General features: G+C 36.7%; 3 protein-coding genes across 5 annotated transcripts; 2 read left to right on the top strand and 1 right to left on the bottom strand.

The window, feature by feature from the left end:
- The first annotated feature begins 2,427 nt into the window (after window positions 1-2,427).
- Window positions 2,428-4,694, top strand: LOC108200971 (polygalacturonase-1 non-catalytic subunit beta). The gene is made up of 2 exons (XM_017369254.2): window positions 2,428-2,550; window positions 2,710-4,694. The coding sequence occupies exons 1-2, from the start codon at window positions 2,479-2,481 to the stop codon at window positions 4,513-4,515; spliced, it is 1,878 nt and encodes a 625-aa protein (XP_017224743.1). The 5' UTR covers window positions 2,428-2,478; the 3' UTR covers window positions 4,516-4,694.
- A 1,507-nt stretch (window positions 4,695-6,201) lies between these two features.
- LOC108200710 (uncharacterized) lies at window positions 6,202-8,746 on the top strand. The gene is made up of 4 exons (XM_017368950.2): window positions 6,202-7,174; window positions 7,409-7,603; window positions 7,704-7,795; window positions 7,913-8,746. The coding sequence occupies exons 1-4, from the start codon at window positions 6,371-6,373 to the stop codon at window positions 8,577-8,579; spliced, it is 1,758 nt and encodes a 585-aa protein (XP_017224439.1). The 5' UTR covers window positions 6,202-6,370; the 3' UTR covers window positions 8,580-8,746.
- A 125-nt stretch (window positions 8,747-8,871) lies between these two features.
- On the bottom strand, window positions 8,872-18,009 carry LOC108200419 (uncharacterized). Of its 3 annotated transcripts, XM_064084549.1 has the most exons (10): window positions 17,788-18,009; window positions 16,977-17,196; window positions 16,695-16,897; window positions 16,376-16,609; window positions 15,294-15,318; window positions 10,101-10,171; window positions 9,930-10,007; window positions 9,631-9,834; window positions 9,377-9,460; window positions 8,872-9,268 (listed from the first exon to the last, which is right to left on the bottom strand). In XM_064084549.1, the coding sequence occupies exons 1-10, from the start codon at window positions 17,875-17,877 to the stop codon at window positions 9,137-9,139; spliced, it is 1,341 nt and encodes a 446-aa protein (XP_063940619.1). In that variant the 5' UTR covers window positions 17,878-18,009; the 3' UTR covers window positions 8,872-9,136. The 3 variants fall into 3 exon arrangements, with proteins under 3 accessions (XP_063940619.1, XP_063940620.1, XP_017224046.1); XM_064084550.1 differs by lacking the exons at window positions 10,101-10,171; window positions 15,294-15,318 and having other exon boundaries at window positions 17,788-18,008; XM_017368557.2 differs by lacking the exons at window positions 9,930-10,007; window positions 10,101-10,171; window positions 15,294-15,318 and having other exon boundaries at window positions 17,788-18,007.
- Window positions 18,010-18,039: the final 30 nt, after the last annotated feature.

The raw sequence follows: 18,039 nt of genomic DNA, 5'->3' as shown, positions 1-18,039 counted from the left end.
AAAATCCAAATCATAACTTTTCACTAAATGTATTTGAAAAATTATTCTAAGTTCTGGTTCGGATGTAAAAACTAGTTGTCTCGAAAATTATGTATAGTTGATATTAATGCCGGTTCCGTCACCGAGTCCATGACTTCTCAGTAAGTAGACCATTACTGAGGGGATGTAAACTAGCTAGTGAAGCTAAACATCGATCCCTTTGGTACAAGCAACTTTCAAGAGTGAACTTACCTAAAAGAGGTCAAACAATATGTAATCGGTACAATTCGTTTCTCGCCATGCTCCACAAACTTAATAGTGCTACATATTTATTGTGATGCCCATCCAACGCTCTTTATATGCAGCATACGCAAGTCATGGGCATTCATTACCTTGTTTCTCAGACACAGACTTATGTCAACTGAGATTTCCAGTCGGGTCAGCAGCAAAAGATGATATGTGTTAAGTTTTGATTGAAACACACATTATTATATGCATGCATTAATAGTACCGACTAAAATATCAAATCTCGATTATCATGTTATCTTATAATCCAATCTCTCGTCAATTTTGTGCATGCAGCAGTCCTCTCCTCCAAAAACTTAATAGAAGATCAATTCAAAATTTTGCGATGATTAAGCACCGATGCCGAGAGCAAGCAATTAGCAATTATGTGCAATGTTTTTGTGCATGTATATTTACGTAAAGTTGACGAGGGGTGGGTAAAGTGGAGTCAAAATTAACTTGAATTTTCTGCAAGATTCTGTTTTTGTACAAGGTGCATTATATGTCGCTCAGAAAGTAGCTGAAACAATTTTCTTAAAACAGAAGAGTGGACATGTGGAACTTAATGCTAGCTTTAATAGTTGCTTTAAAATAAATTCTCACTTTAATAGTTAATTATATGTATGCTCAGCCTCAGGTTTCAATGTTTTTTCATCTGGAAAAATTACTTTCAGTTTCGATGAAATGGAAGAGTGGCATATCGATTTTAAATTTATAATATTTTTTGCTTATATAACAATTAAATGAAAAAAAATAACTTGATAAAAGATGGGGTCGTAAGAGGTGGTAAATACAAAGTGAATTCGTACTTATAAATGGATCATTTAAATTAAACAAAAATTACTTCTTCGTAAACAAAAAATACATAAAATTGAATATTGAATATCTAAATTTATGACGATAACTTTTTATTTCGTATTATTAAGCTCCGGGACTCCGGGTCATTTTCAAGTGATGTTAATTTTATCTCAAACATGTCAAGAAGTTTAGACTTATACACTTTATAAATGAGTATATGTTCTAAGTCAGAGTCGAATCCGAGTGAGGATAAATCTGAACTATCTGATCGTGAGTTTAGACTTACACATTTTATAAATGAGTATATGTTCTAAGTCAGAGTCGAATCCGAGTGAGGATAAACTTACTGCCGCTTAAAACTATCGGATTGTGCTCACCAACGAATGTGTTTTTAATTGTAATGTTGGTGAATATCAAATCAGATGGAGGGAAATAAATGTATAATGTAAAACAGCTGATTTATTGCTTTTAAATGCATCTGCTGTTTGCAGACGTTAGTAGTATGGCGATACTTCAAATCACATCGCTGTATCTTTTCTTTCATTTCGTTATTCCTCGTTTAACCTTGGCATTATCTGGGGTGAAATCTCATGCATCAAAGTGTTTGGGTTTTGTAGGTAATCAATGATTTTACAATGATGATAAAGTAAATTTTCGTATAAACTCGAAAGCAGGCTGAAAAATTATTTACAGTTTTTACTTTTATTTGCATGCATAATTGCATATATCAAGATTATTCCGTCGTAAGTTTGATGCATTCAATAATTTTATTGTAAATTATTCAATAATTTTATCGTAAAAAAGGTTATTTGTTGTAGTGGTACTTAATATTATGTATAATTTACTAAATATTATGTATACAAAATAAGTTTTATTTAAAATAAATTATTTATAATTCTATTTTTACTCGATCCTGATGATATTACCGAGATTTTATTGCATATATTTTCGGTCCAAACTCTACGCATAACACATGCATGTCCTCGAGAGAAAAGGTCAGAATTCCTGAAAAAATATTTATTCTTTAACTTTTAGTAATTACTAGTTTAACTAAAAAATCAATAATATATAAAGTAATTAATATTTTCAGCACAGAATATTCCAGATTAAGAAAAATCGTTGAGCCAAACGGCTCCAGAAACTGCCTCTTTACCGACCAAGTAAACAGAGAAAAAGTAAAAGAAAAATAAGTCAAGAAACTAAAAATAAACAAAGGGGAGCAACGCAAAATGATGAAAAAGTTAAAGCAAATACGTCTCAGAAGTACTAAAGATGAGTCTTAAAATGTAAAAACACATTAAATAATAAAATAGATTTTAAATAAATATCACATTTTTCTCAAAAAATTTCACTATAAAGCTCACTCCTACTCCTACTCAACTGGAAAGAACTCATCACTTGTCTCCACCAAAAAACATGCATCACCTAAGGCTTCATATCAATCCTCTCTTCCTCCTCATCTCCTTATTCCTCCTCCCATCCTTCAATGTAATTCACTCCATTGCTCGTATTCGGTTAATGTACTCATTTTCTCGTATTTTCTTTCGATGTTGGCTATATAAGTCTCTCGTGTCAGTCGTTTATAAAAAATCTTATTTTGTACCATTTCTCTTGACGTAAATTTATATTATTTTTTTTTTGGATCAGGTACTTGCTAACGGAGCTGCTCGAAAACTCGATGATTCGTCAGCAAAAATAAATCCATTTACACCGAAGGCGTATCTGATACGATACTGGAAAAAATGTGTGACATCTAAGTCCGAGTTCCCGTCTTTTTTGCTGGACAAGGCGTCGCCACTGACAGCGACTGAATCAGCGAGTTTCGTGAAACTCGCTGATCAGAACACCCTGTCCTCGCATTTATCTTCTTTTTGTTCTTCCGCGAAACTCTTTTGCTTCCCGGACGTGTCGAGCAGTCTAGAAAAACACAGGGAAAATGCCAATTTCACGTCCTACGTTGGCAAAAATTTCACCAATTATGGTTCGGTGGGAAATGCGGACTCGTTCAAAAATTATTCCGACGGTGAAAATCTTCCAATCAATACTTTCCGGAGGTACGGACGTGACTCGGTCGGACACGACACTAATTTCGCAAATTATGCACCTGACACTAATGTTGCGGATCAGAGGTTTCATACCTATGCCGCGGGATCAACAGGTGGCGCAACAGGCTTTGATAATTACAACAAAGAGACGAATGTTCCGAATTTAAATTTTAACTCGTATTCGGCTCAGAGTAATGGCCAGTCGCAGACTTTTTCGTCGTACACAGAATCAGCAAACTCTGGAGTCGAGTCCTTCGCTAGCTACGGGCGCGATGGAAATGGACAGCCGAATAATTTTATTAGCTACGGTGAGGACTCGAATACGATTGGATCGAGTTTTTCGGGGTACGGGCAGAATGCTAATGCAGGGCAGAATAATTTTACTTCTTACGGAGGAAATGGAAATGTTCCGGAAAATAATTTTAGAAGTTACGGAGATGCTGGCAATGCAGGTGCTGAGAGTTTCGCGAATTATAGAGATCAAGCGAATGTTGGTGATGATACGTTTCGATCGTATGGTAAACATTCGAATGCGGCTAATGCTAGTTTTGCGAATTATGGGAATTCTTCTAACGTTGGATCGGATAGTTTTACTGGATATAGCAAAAAAGGGTCGTTTTCGGATATTGAATTTAAGGGCTATGGCCTTAATAATACGTTTAAGGATTACGCGAATAAGAGTGCTGCGTCGTTTTCTATGTATAAGACGAACAATTCGCTAGAGGGGGCGGTGAATAAGTGGGTTGAGCCGGGTAAATTTTTCAGAGAGGAGATGTTGAAGAGTGGAAATGTGATGCCAATGCCGGATATCAGGGATAAGATGCCTAAAAGGGCGTTTTTGCCTCGGGTTTTGTCGTCTAGGTTGCCATTTATGAGTGCTAAGGTCGATGAGCTGAAGACAATTTTTCATGCTAGCGAGAACTCCAGCATGGCTGCAATTCTGACAGATACGTTGAGTGAGTGTGAAAGGGCTCCTAGTCGCGGTGAGACAAAAAAATGTGTCAATTCTGTGGAGGATATGCTGGATTTTGCAAACTCGGTTTTAGGCCAGAATGTTGTTGTTCGGACAACTAAGAACACAAATGGGTCGAAAGAAGATATTCTGATTGGAGAAGTGAAAGGAATCAATGGTGGTAGAATCACCAAAGCGGTCTCGTGTCATCAAAGCTTGTTTCCTTATCTTGTTTATTACTGTCACTCGGTTCCTAAAGTTCGTGTTTATGAAGCGGATATTCTGGATTCCAAATCAAAGGCCAAGATCAACCACGGTATAGCCATTTGCCATGTTGATACGTCTGACTGGAGTGCGAGTCATGGAGCTTTCGTGGCATTAGGTTCAGGTCCTGGTAAAATCGAGGTGTGCCATTGGATATTTGAGAATGACATGAACTGGACCGTTTCTGATTAAGATTTCAGTTATTTATTCGTTCGTGTATGCATAAATGAACCACTGGTTTGATGCAGAATGTAAAACTGAGTTCAACTTTAGCTACTTTACTAAGTATCTTCGTTATTGAGTCAATTATGTATTGTGCATTGTGTATTACAGTTGAATGTTAATGTCAGAGATCGCGTTCTTTCTTTGAAGATAGTGTAATCTACTGATTCATACTTAAGCTCCTAATCTACAGATGAACTCAAATTCTGGTTTGGCCAATTTTAGACGAAAGATCAGCAATAACACGAGTTCTCATCTACGAAGCATGAGTCTAATTTAAGGCATGAAATGTGGCACATGAGTTTCAAGATTAACTGAATCTCCAACTGATGCTTCACACATTCAGAACATTGTTTTTCTTGTTTGTGTCGTGCTCAGTTGAATCAAATGAAACTGAAAGACGAAAATTAAGGTCATAAAAACCGCGAGGTTTTTACCAAACTCATTTCCAGTTGAAACTACTGCAGGTATTTTGCTTAATCAGAGGTTGAAATCATTCCAAATTCTACAAAAGCTTCAAAACAATTACACTGTTGTCTTTTCTGGAATCTCAGAAAGCCTGCTGGTTCTCTCTTATACTGTAGTATGGGAAAGATCAGTCTGTAGAGCTGTATACTGACAAAACAATTCAATAAGAATCATGGATTCGAACGTGATAAACTCTGATAAATAGAGTTCAGCTTGATTCGATAATAAGAAACTGGATTTGTAGTTGGACTTGGTCCAAAGAAAATAAATTCGGAACTTATAAAACTAGCTTATACTCCGTGAAAAAGTATTGTTGTTTTTGATAATTCATTATTTTCATCTTATATTTTACTTTTGGAAATTTTAATATTTGGCGTTTTAGAATTTACTGTTTCCGTATACATATTTTAAATAAAATTCGATAAATATATTTGGAAATGTGCAGCGTAATTCTTATATGGTTTTTAATAAAATGAAACTCATGCTTCAAAAAAACAAAAAAAATGAAACTCATTCTTCTAAACTAATGTCATTGCTCTGTTCGAGTTCGTTATCAGTGGCTAGATAAAAATTAAAAAAAAAAAGAAATTTTCAGAAATAAATATTTTTTTAATAATTAACTTATTTATGAAAAATAAGTAAAACGAGACTCAAATTAGCTGCCACAAGCCCACAATGAATGAGTTGCCCACAAATCCCATGATTCGTTCCGTGAGACAACAACACTCGGTACAAAAATCTTTAAAAGCCCGTCTTAAATAATACTCAGAATAACTCTCTTCACAAGTAATGTATTCGGGAGCGGAATTTTAATAATCATTTTCACCATGTCACATTTACTGTACAACTTAAATCGAATCAAAAAGTCGAATCATCGAATCAAACTCTGCAAGTTCAGTCCACTGATTCAGTTCTAATTTTCTAAACTCTACAGAAGAAGGGGGAAAAAAAAATATTGAGTTTCAATCTATATTATTTAATATATTAAATATTAATATATTTCTGAATCCGAACAAAAAATTTCGTTGTATCATATGATGTGACACCGTGACGCCCTAGCTCTAGTATAGAGTCCTCAATTTTCGACCGTTGGCACAACGTTCCTATCTACTCAATTTTTTAAATTTGTGGCCCCCATTTCACCCCCTCTACTTACCGTTACCAAACCCTCCATTATCAACCACTTAAACCCCCCTTCATCAAATACACTCTCATCTCTCTTTCTCAATCAATCTTTCTCAATACCCATCTCCTATTTTCTTGATTTTCACAATACCCAGAATTTATTTTCTTGATTTTCTTAATTTTTTGTTAAGGCCATTTTGATATTCTTGAATTTTTCGATTTTTTTAAGGCCATGGCACAATTAGCACCTGGGATTTTGCTGAAGCTGATAGATGGAATGAACATGGGGACAAAGCCTACTAGTGAGCATAGGAGCTCATTATTACAAGTCACTGACATTGTTCCAGCTGATCTTGATGAGAAGGATTTGTGGCCTAAGCAGGGGTTTTACATTAAGGTCTCTGATTCTTCGCATTCGATTTATGTGAGTTTGCCTTTTGAGCAAGATGATCTTGTGTTGAGTGATAAAATGCAGCTTGGGCAGTTCATTTATGTCGATAGATTGGAGCCCGGATCGCCTGTTCCGGTGGCTAAAGGGGCTAAACCGCTTCCTGGGAGGCATCCTTTGATGGGGACTCCTGAGCCCTTGATGGGGCTGAGGAAAAAAGGGGAGAAAGTTGAGAAGAGGGTGAATACAGTTAGTTCAGTCCCTAGACGTAGTTCTTGGGGAACAGGCCAGAGGAAAGAGGATGGGAATTCGGGTAATTCTGTTGTGTCTTCGCCTTTTTGTTTGAAGCCTGTGCCATTGGATTTTGATCAGTGTACGCCTGTTAAAGGGCAAAATTCTGTTAAGTTTGCTGGGAATTTTCCAATGTCTCCGATGATTAAAGGGAGAGTTATGAGAGATGGGAGTTGTAGTGGTGTCAGAGCTTCAGTTGGTGCTGGGGTTTTGTCGAAAATGGTGGATGCAAAAGGGGAAAAGGAAAGTCCAATGTTGAGAAGAAGCTGTTTTACGCCTTCTAGTTTGAAGTTTCCTAGGAGTAAAAGTGTTTGTGATAGAGAACAAAGGATCCCGAAAAGCCCCTTCAACTCAGCTGTAGGTACATTCTCCCCTTTGCTTATAATACGATCACTGTATTTATCATTGCTCAATTCTGAATGCTGTAACTAAATTGACTACTGTTAGGCATTAGGATCTTGTTCAGAAATTTTAGCTAATCGAAGTAAATTCTCTCGTAGAAAAATTGTATGTTTAATTTTTACAATGTCTTTGCATAAGCATATTGTATAGACTGGTTTTGTTTGATGTTGTTGATTTTACAATGTCTAGGAAAAGAAAAGTTTGACACCACCCCCGAGCTTACGCAGTTCCAGAACAGTAGCCGCAGAAAATGTAGCTGCCAATGCACAGCAACAATCAAACGTAAAATTGGTTTCAGAAACACAGTCTCAGTGTGTTGATTCAGAACCAGTTGACAGCAGTTCGTCGATAAATTTACCAGGAAAGCTCAGTACACTAGGCAAGGTAATTCAGTTTATTCATTTCCTGATATTAGTCTTATGTGTTTTCTTATAAGCAATTTTATTGTTTGATTCTTATTGTTTCGTATGATTATGTTACACAGGAAGCTGTACAACAAAGGGAAACAGCACAAAAGATTGCCCTTCAAGCTTTAAGAGATGCCTCTGCCACTGAAAATCTTGTTCGATCTCTCAGGTATACGAATAACTGGATATAAATTTCAGATTATGTTTGTTTATGGTTCAGTTTCGCAGAAATTATGTGGTTGTTGCTTGAAATTCATAGCTAAGATCTGTTTTTCGCAATTTATAGGAACCTGTCAAAGTTGACTAAATCAGCCAAAGTAGATTCCCCAGCAAATTGTTTTGATCAGTTTCTTGAATTCCATAACCAAATAGTGCAAGCCGTATCCGAAATGGTGTCCCTCCAAGCAGCTTCTGAAATGACATCTTACAATCCAAATGGTGAACAAACCAAGAAAGCAGCCCGACATTCTGAACAAGACTCTCCTGTCTCGAATCACAACCAAGACTCCGACACAACTGCATCCTCTAAGAGAAGAACTGCACTATACAAATCAATAGCATCATTTCCAGAAAGAATGGATCAGAGGACTATTTTGGGAAAGCACATGAGATCAGACAAAAAAGGAGTGGCCCTTTCGACAAATGAGAACGACGAAAACAAGAAACCAACTGCTTGTAGCAGCAGTCTGAGCAATACAATTAAACTAGGGAAGCAGATTGAAACTGAGGCTGGGAACTGGTTCATGGAATTTCTTGACAAAACAATGGATAATAAGGGTGTGAAGAAATCCAAAGGAAAAGTCGAAGCTGATGCTCGAAAAATTCCTCAGTCCCTTCTACTCAAGGTTATAAATTGGGTAGAAGTGGAACAAAGTGATTCTACTAATGGACCAGTGCATCCTAGAGCAGCACAAATAGCAAGGAAGCTGAGGATCAAGATGAAGAATCCATGAAGTTGTTAAACTGATTCCATCAAATATTTTTTGATTGATTTAGAGGTTTGTATGATTGTTTGTGATTGGATTGGAGATCATGGTTGCTTTAGGTAGAGTTGTGCTTTTGTATCAGACGTATGCTGCTAGTTTGTGCTTATATTTAACACTTTACATGTTCTAATCAAGTACTCACATAAAATCGACTCTAATCTCTAGCATTGATAGTGCATTGCTAACTGATAAGTATTGCTAAGAAACTTAACAGACGATAAATTGTGAATCAGAGTTCTGCATAACAAAAGCCATAATCTCACTAAATTAGAATACCCCATAAAGAAAACTAAATTCATGTAATTTTACATGATTGGTCGAGGCGAAAGCATATAGCACACCATAAATGGATTAATTCTAGATAGACATGCCAGTTCCTTCAGTTGCATGCCACAACTTGTTTTGACAAATTGACAATGCTATGTTCATGTAAAACTGATTGTTAGTGTAATAAGTTGCGGTTTGTACCACATTAGCATCTTCAAAATATATACGGTTCAGAACAAAAAGGATTCATGACGACGTCAAGTGCGATAACCACCAACAGAAAGGGCATATGCTCCATCCAGCATGATTGTTTCAATTAATTTAAACTCCTTTCTACTGTCATAACGGGTACAAGGATCTTTAAAATGGCCAGCTGAATTGTCATTTGTCTACAAGTTCACACAAGTCACACACAAGTCAGGAAAATAATTTCAGAAGAAAGATATTAAAGACATTATTATAGTTCGTAAATTAAATTAAATAATTCAAAAACAAACCTGTGAACAAATTAGGTAATGACCACCAGTCCTAAGATAATAATGTGCATTATTAACTATAGAATTCATCTCCCAGCACCACTCCTTAAAAAACACAAAACCAATATCAGTACTATGCATAAAACTAAAATGCGAAGATGATATAGCATAACCTAAAAAATAATTTATATTAAAAGCACTTTCCTCATTTTGAACACACCCAGATATATGCAAGAGTGCGAAATAATTAGACATATTATGGGGCAGTAGAGAACCTCCTGTCCAAGAGGATGATCAGGGCAATGGTCGATCTCAGCAAATATCACATCAACCATGCCAACAAGCATCCGATAATGCCAATGGGAATATGGAAATTTCACGGTAATTTTCACGGTAATTTTCACGACATTTGGCCTCTTCCCCGCCATGCTTGCAACATCATCGCCATCACAGAACCCAACCAGATAGACTAAACCATCCTGTACATTAAATAGAGATGTTTTTGAACTGCTAATGAAGCACACATCTAGACAATGTATAAATGAAATGGCTCGCAATAGAACACATAACTTACCGAACCAACAAGATCTGACAAATTAGATACCGTAAGTCCACACACATTTCCTACATATAAAACACGAGCGCCGGGTTTCTGAAAAACATAGAATAAAGCATAATAATTTAAATTAATTAATTTATAGCACGGCTCATATGCTATTCCAAGTTCCAACATACGAATACTTACAATCCAAATATTGGAAACACCACCCATGATTGCAGCACCGAACTTCGATTTAAGCGGATCCCACACCCTGTTGAAACACACACCACGTGTGCCATGAGTCCAGACTGTTCTGGATAATTCCAGGCTGTACATGACAGCTTGACAGCTCAGCAAAGTTAGTTACTAGTTTGTTAGTTTGTTGCTAGCTCCACCACTCTGTATAAATATAGCATCAGACTAAGTAGAGCACCACTTTTACTTTTCTCTGCATTCTTAGTGTAACAAACAGCTGTGTGTAAACAATGTGTTTTCTTCTTAGTTAAGCAAGCATTGTTCTGTGAATCTGTATTGTGCTTTTGTTCGTTGCTTGAAGTAGTGTGGAATCATAGATTTAACATGGTATCAGAGCCATCTGAACTCTATGCAGCATCTTGATAGAGTTGCGATCGCTCATTTCGCTCCAGATCTACTATCTACGGTTCCTTCTACATCTCTTGCTTTCCGATTTGTTCTATTCTGTGATTTCGTTCCGCATTTCTTGTGTTTTGTTGTTCTTCGATCTCTGTGTTTGCGATTCTAATGGCTGATACTAATAATGCTTGGAATATTCATAATCGTACTGCTATATCGCCTATTCAAGATCAAACTAGGGTTTACTTCATTCATCCGTCTGATTCTAGTGCTTCACAACTTGTTTCTGTGAAATTTAATGGCACTGGCTTCACGAATTGGAGGCGTTCTATGTTGTTGTGTTTATCTACTAAGAACAAAACCGGATTCATTGATGGATCTGTTCCTAAACCTCCTGTGACTTCACCTGATTGTAAAGCATGGGAGCGGTGTAATGATCTTGTGTGTTCCTGGATTTTATATAATCTGGATGAAACAATTGCTAATAGTGTTTTGTACTTTCAAAAAGCTTCTGAAATCTGGCTTGATCTTGAGGAACGGTATGGCTATGCTTCTGCAGCACAAATTTATGCTCTGGAAACACAATTAGCTGATCTCACTCAAGGTTCTAAAACTGTATCAGAGTTTTTTACTGAGATTAAAACTCTGTGGAATGGCTTAAATGATGTTAGTCCTCTGGCTTGCTGTACTTGCAACAAATGTACTTGCAATGTTAATCAAAGAGCACATCAGAGACAACAAAATCATCGAATCATTCAGTTCATGATGAAACTTGGAGAGGAATTTGCTTCAATTAGAGGAAATGTCCTTATGCAGCCGACTTTGCCTACTATAGCAGCTATTTTTAGGCTTTTTACTCAAGAGGAGAGTCATCAAGAGATCTCACACAATGCCTCTAGTACTGAATCCCTTGCATTTCTGGCTGATAACAGAAGGTCAAAACAGTCTGTTAATCCTAAGCAATTGCCTTCTGGTACTTTTTCTGGCAATAAGAGCACTCCTGCTGGCAAGAGGAACTCTAAGTACTTTTGTACACACTGCAACATTTCTGGTCACAGCATTGAGAGGTGTTTCAAAATCAATGGCTATCCATCTGATTTCAAAGGTTCTAAGGACAAGAGAATTGCAGCAGCTGTCTCTTCTACTAATGCTCAGACCAATTCATTCACTGATGATCAGTATAATCAACTTCTAAATCTTCTCAACAACAACTCTGCAAACAATAATTCTCAGCAGAATGAGAATCTGAACAGTGATCATCATGCTATGCTGGCAGGTAAATTCTGTTTTTTCTCTGAGCATCATGGCCATACAGGCTGGCTTATTGACAGTGGAGCATCAGACCATATTTGCTCTAATTTGACTGCTTTTGTTAGCTATATCACAGTTGATCCAGTTGAGTTTATCACTATTCCAGATGGTAAACAAGTTGCAATCAGACACATTGGGTCAATTCAATTAACTAAAGATATTATGCTTCATAATGTTTTACATGTGCCAGATTTTCACTTCAATTTACTGTCAGTGCACAAATTGTGCAAAGATCTTGGATGTGAAGTTCTTTTTACTGTTGACAAGTGTGTTTTACAGGGCCTTTCACAGAACAAATCTCCGATGCCTCTTGGTGAACTTCAGGGAGGCTTATACAGTATTAATAATAGAGATCAGGCTAAAGATTCACAACTCTGTCTTGCTGCTATCACAGATGCTAAAGTTTGGCACCTCAGACTTGGTCATGTTCCCTTCTCCAGACTTAAATTATTGCTTCCTCAAGTTGTGCTTCCTTCTAAAGATGTAATCTGTAAGATTTGTCCCCAAGCTAAGCAAATCAGACAGAAATTTTCTCATAGTAGCATTAAGACTAAGTCTAGCTTTGAGATGATACATTTAGATATATGGGGACTTTATCAAGTCTTCTACTGGTTGTAATCAATTCTTGACTATAGTGGATGATTTCAGCAGATTTACTTGGATTCACTTGATTAAGCACAAATCAGATTGTGTTCATGTTTTACAACATTTTTTCAAGTATGTCAAGAATCAATTCAAAACCACAGTTTCTATAGTCAGATCAGATAATGCAAAGGAATTATGTTTTGGAGCTATGGATGATTTGTTCAAAGAGTATGGTATAATTCATCAAACAAGTTGCAGCTATACTCCACAACAAAATGGAGTTGTGGAGAGAAAACACAGGTTTTTACTAGAGACTGCCAGATCTTTGTATTTTCAATCTAAAGTGCCTCCAAAATTTTGGGGAGAATGTGTGCTATGTGCAACTTATTTGATCAATAGAGTTCCATTGCAAAGCATATCAAATGATACTCCATATTTCAGACTTCATAAAGTTGCTCCTGATCTTACAGAACTAAGGACTTTTGGATGCTTATGTTTTGTGAGCACTTCTCCTGTCCACAGAAGCAAGTTTGATCCAAGATCCACCATGTGTGTATTCATGGGTTATTCTCCAGGACAGAAGGGCTACAAAGTGCTTGATTTGAAGACTAAGCAATTATCTGTCTCTAGAAATGTTATATTTCATGAGAACAATTTTCCTTTTCACAACTCAGTTCCTGATCAAGTATCAAGTCCTACATATTTGCTAGTACATCAGGGCATTTTCTTCACAGAACTGTCAGACCAGTCTGACTCTTATATTCATGATCAGGATGAATCTAATACAGCATCTGCTGAGTCTAGAGCTTTTCATGACAATATAGCTGATGATTCTGTTAGTCATTCATTTTCTGCTGATCTCAGGGAGGCTTCTCCATCTGAAGTTGTTGACATCAGTAATGTGGCTAGTAATGTGGTTCCAATTTCACCTGTTAGAAGGTCTACAAGGCTACATAAACCACCAGCTTATTTGAGCTCCTATCACTGCAATACATCCACACATTGGTGCAATTTAGTTCAAAATTCTTCATCAACAGCTTCTTGTACAATCACAGAACCTAAATCTTATAAAGAAGCTGCTAAAGATCCATTGTGGATTGATGCTATGAAGAATGAACTTGATGCTTTACACAAAAACAATACTTGGCAGGTTGTTCCTTTACCACCTGGCAAGAAAGCCATTGGTTCTAAGTGGGTTTTTAGAGTAAAATTAAAAGCTGATGGCAGCTTAGAAAGATGCAAGGCAAGACTTGTTGCCAAGGGTTTTAATCAAATGTTTGGTGTGGATTATGAGGAGACTTTCTCACCAGTTGTCAAGATGGGAACTGTTAGAATGTTACTGGCTCTAGCTGCCACAAATCATTGGCCAGTATCTCAACTGGATGTTAATAATGCTTTTTTACATGGTACTTTGGTTGAAGAAGTTTATATGAAAATGCATGAAGGACTTCCCAATCCTGACAATCTGGTTTGCTTACTTAAAAAATCAATCTATGGGCTCAAACAAGCTTCCAGAGTGTGGAATGAAAATTTGGTTGATGAGCTTTTGAGTCAAGGTTTTTCTCAATCAAAAAATGATTATAGTTTATTCATTAAACATAATCAGGGCAAATTTTGTGTGGTGGCTGTTTATGTTGATGATGTTTTACTCACTGGTACTGATGTTGATGCCATCTCATCTCTTAAAGCTCATCTGGATCTCATGTTTGGTATTAAAGACTTGGGCAAATTGCATTTTTTTCTTGGTCTGGAGGTTGATTATTTGGACAATGGTTTTCTATTAACTCAAAGGAAATTTGCCAAAGAGTTATTAGTTTCTGCTGATCTTGATGTATCTAAACCAGTTGTCACTCCATTACTAGTTCATCTGAAACTCAGTTTAGAAGAAGGAGATTTGTTGTCTGATCCTGAGATATACAGATCTTTGGTAGGGAAACTTAACTACCTTACTAATACCAGGCCTGATCTTGCCTACACAGTTCAGACATTAAGTCAATTCATGCATGCTCCCAGAACCTCACATTGGACAGCTTTGCATCACACATTAAGATATGTAGCAGCCACAGTAAATCAAGGAATTCTTCTTAATTCCTCAGATAATCTCACACTACAAGCCTTTTCTGATGCAGACTGGGCATCTTGTCCTGATTCAAGGAGATCAATTACTGGTTATGTGCTGTTATTTGGGAATTCTCCCGTCACTTGGAAATCAAAAAAACAGCCTATTGTTTCTAAATCATCTTCAGAAGCTGAGTATAGGGCAATGGCTGCTGCAGCATCAGAAGTTGCATGGGCTGTTAGATTGCTGGAAGATCTTGGTGTTACAAATCTTAAGCCTGTTACACTGCATTGTGATAATCAAAGTGCACTGTACATAGCTAAGAATCCCGTCTTCCATGAACGGACAAAGCATATTGAGCTTGATTGTCATTTTACTAGAGACAAAGTGCTTGAGGGATTACTTCAATTGACCTATCTGCCTACTAAGTCTCAAGTGGCTGATGTGTTTACTAAGGTTTCACCTTCATCACAGTTTAATTCTCTGCTTCACAAGCTAGGAGTGTCTTCTTCACCCCCTCCTACCTTGAGGGAGGCTGTTGAAACACACACCACGTGTGCCATGAGTCCAGACTGTTCTGGATAATTCCAGGCTGTACATGACAGCTTGACAGCTCAGCAAAGTTAGTTACTAGTTTTTTAGTTTGTTGCTAGCTCCACCACTCTGTATAAATATAGCATCAGACTAAGTAGAGCACCACTTTTACTTTTCTCTGCATTCTTAGTGTAACAAACAGCTGTGTGTAAACAATGTGTTTTCTTCTTAGTTAAGCAAGCATTGTTCTGTGAATCTGTATTGTGCTTTTGTTCGTTGCTTGAAGTAGTGTGGAATCATAGATTTAACACTGTACTCGACTACACTTCTGTCCTCATTCTGAGATATAAAAATCGGAATAAATCCTACTCCCTCCGTCCCCCTCAATTGTTTACATTGGAGGGAGACACGGAGACCAAGACAATGTATGAAAAAAGAGTAAAATTAGATGAAAAGTGGGTAAAGTGGTGGGACCCATCAATATTTAATAATAGATTTGAGATAATGGAGGAAAGTAGTGGGTGTAATAGTAGTTTTTATTGTTAAATATGAGAAAGTGGGGGAGGATAGTGGGTGTAATGATGGGAAAAACTTACTATTTATAGTAACGTAAAGAAATGAGAGGGACATCCCAAAATAGTAACTGTAAAGAAATGAGAGGGACAGAGGAGTAATATGCAAAAAACTAGGCCAGCAAATGGAAACATATAGCTCTGCATTAAATATGATAACAGAAAAAAAGGCCAAAAGACCAATTTGTAGCCCGAGCCTGCCCCGAGATTTCTAGGCTCAGAGCGAAATAATTTGGGGTCTAATAAAAAATGGTTGAAGCAAATTGGAGATAAGTCATATATCTTACAATGTCAACTACAATTAAGCTTTACTCAACATTTTGGATACAAAGCTAATTAATTAAAACTTGTCATATTGTGAAAGTTGATGCGCGATTAGTTCTGATTCAGAAAGATGCGAGCCTATTAGTACTGTATGGACACAAGCATTTCTTTCAGATATATTTCAACAACAATTTGACTTTATAAGTCACTTGGAAGTTGGATCTATGATCTATCTAATTCACCACTTTTTAAATTTACAAAATTGTTCCATTATCTTATTTTTCGCCAAAGCACCATTACAGCTCAAACCCTATAGTATTAATCTACAAGAGACTAAGGTTTTCAGTGGACAAAATGGTTGTAAAATTATAGACAATTTATTTGTTTCCATCAAAGACATTATAAGGTGATTAGAATTTTTAAAATATTAATTTCAGCATTAATGTAGTCTTAAAGGGTTTAACACAAGCATTTCAACATAAAGAAAATAATATCCATAAATATTTTTGAAGTACATAATTCAATTAAGAAGCACATATTAATCATATATATCAACTCACCTGATGATGTATTAATGTTTCACCGTAAATAGCTTCACCGGGTACTATATTCTTTGTGCAGAACATATTCTCTTTACCCTTGACAGTAAAAATTCCTTCAAATTTATGTGGCACAACACCGTCCTGTTCTTGTGATAATGAAAGCACGGAGGGAGTTTGGGTGTTCAATCCAGCACGGTTTTTATTGATGTAAAGACGCGCCAGATTGACTTGAGCCTTCTCCAACGCTTCACGCTGCATATAATCAAAAGCTTGGGTTAGTAAGGAATCATAAACATATATGGGTTGTAAGTGATAGCTTGAAGTAGGAACAACATACCTCCAAGCCTATGAAATGGTGAATTTTTCCGTGCAAACCCCGCATAACATCATTAGGGATAATAGCAGATCGGCAACCTACTCCGGTTTTCGTTACGATCTCTTCTCCCAGAATCCCATCAGAAACTCCAAGTGAATAGCGAAGATAGGTTGGTCTTGGAAAATTTCTCTCAATGAAGCCTCTTAGCTTGTCGGTCATAGTTGCTACAGGAGAAACAACATACATTATTGTGTAAAAAGGTAGAAAATACGGAATAAATGTTTTAGGCCAAAATGAACTTACAATTGAATATAGCATTCAATTCAACAAGCGCGTCGATGGCGTCATCATCTTCACCGGATGAAAAGCGTATATAGTCTTTGAGCTCAAAGGGCTGGTCTGGACGGTTGAGGTACTCCTCTACTGCTTCAACCTTGTTTATATCAACTTCAGTAATGTCACGGGCAAGAACAAGGGCATATCCAGTGGCACATTCAACAAGTAGATGAATCGGCAAAACTGGCTGAGAAACATTAGAATGAGTTAATTGTAGACATAATGAGAAAATATTATCTATGGAAGCTTAAGATGTTTTATTACTTATAGTAAATTATCAACAAACAGATAAAATACAACCTAAGATAATGTGGCATAATAAACAACTTCTTTCTCTCCTCTGATTTTTATTTGAAGCCTACGTGTTTGAATCCTTGTCGGCTGATTTTAGTTTTAGAAGTACAAAATTCTTTGGCTCACCCTGACTTAAAATCCTACCTCCGCCGCTTGATAAAATACAACAGAAGATAATGTGGCATAATGAACCAATGCATAATGCTTACTTATTAGACCTTTAATCAAAAGCACGCCGAGGGAAGGGTTTTGTAAATGACACTAACAATCAACAGACAAATCCCTCAATATAATAATAATATTAGAATCGGCACATTCAAAAAGTACATGAATGCAAAACTGCTGAGAAACATAATACTGAGTTAATTGAACCAACACTAGAATCAACACACAAAACCCCAAATATACTTTAAAAAAACAGTATAATCGCAGTGTATAATATAATATAATATTATTTGTGCGAAATTAAAGAAATATGATTTACTGTTCTCCGGGCACGATTGACATCTGCAAGAGTGAACTTTTCATCTCTATTTCTTTTTCTTGTTTGCGCGGCACCAGTGAAATTGAGCATTGTTGACAAAGATTTGTTCGGAGCAAACAGTGGCGGAGATGATTTAGAACCACCTTTTGAATTTTTGTGATTGGGCAATAACTTTATAGTGACTGTCAAGATAATTGGATGCCGTGTCTAGTACTCTACTCCCTCTCGTCCTTCTTACCTGGCACCAAGATT

The sequence above is a fragment of the Daucus carota genome, chromosome 9 (genome assembly GCF_001625215.2).
Source record: "Daucus carota subsp. sativus chromosome 9, DH1 v3.0, whole genome shotgun sequence".
In the NCBI taxonomy this organism is placed as follows: Eukaryota; Viridiplantae; Streptophyta; class Magnoliopsida; order Apiales; family Apiaceae; genus Daucus; species Daucus carota.
Note: the sequence above shows the minus strand (reverse complement) of the source record. Positions and strands in the feature narration are given on the sequence as shown.

What these genes read in the sequence shown, in the direction of transcription:
- LOC108200971 (XM_017369254.2), top strand. Translation starts at nt 2,479, where the DNA reads ATGCATCACCTAAGGCTTCATATCAATCCTCTCTTCCTCCTCATCTCC. An exon ending in TCCTCCTCCCATCCTTCAAT is followed by an intron (nt 2,551 to 2,709) that starts GTAATTCACTCC and finishes TTTTTGGATCAG; the next exon opens with GTACTTGCTAACGGAGCTGC.
- LOC108200710 (XM_017368950.2), top strand. Translation starts at nt 6,371, where the DNA reads ATGGCACAATTAGCACCTGGGATTTTGCTGAAGCTGATAGATGGAATG. An exon ending in AGCTCAGTACACTAGGCAAG is followed by an intron (nt 7,604 to 7,703) that starts GTAATTCAGTTT and finishes TATGTTACACAG; the next exon opens with GAAGCTGTACAACAAAGGGA. An exon ending in AATCTTGTTCGATCTCTCAG is followed by an intron (nt 7,796 to 7,912) that starts GTATACGAATAA and finishes CGCAATTTATAG; the next exon opens with GAACCTGTCAAAGTTGACTA.
- LOC108200419 (XM_064084549.1), bottom strand. Translation starts at nt 17,877, where the DNA reads ATGCTCAATTTCACTGGTGCCGCGCAAACAAGAAAAAGAAATAGAGAT. An exon ending in ATTGAATGCTATATTCAATT is followed by an intron (nt 16,898 to 16,976) that starts GTAAGTTCATTT and finishes TTTCTCCTGTAG; the next exon opens with CAACTATGACCGACAAGCTA. An exon ending in ACCATTTCATAGGCTTGGAG is followed by an intron (nt 16,610 to 16,694) that starts GTATGTTGTTCC and finishes GATTATATGCAG; the next exon opens with CGTGAAGCGTTGGAGAAGGC.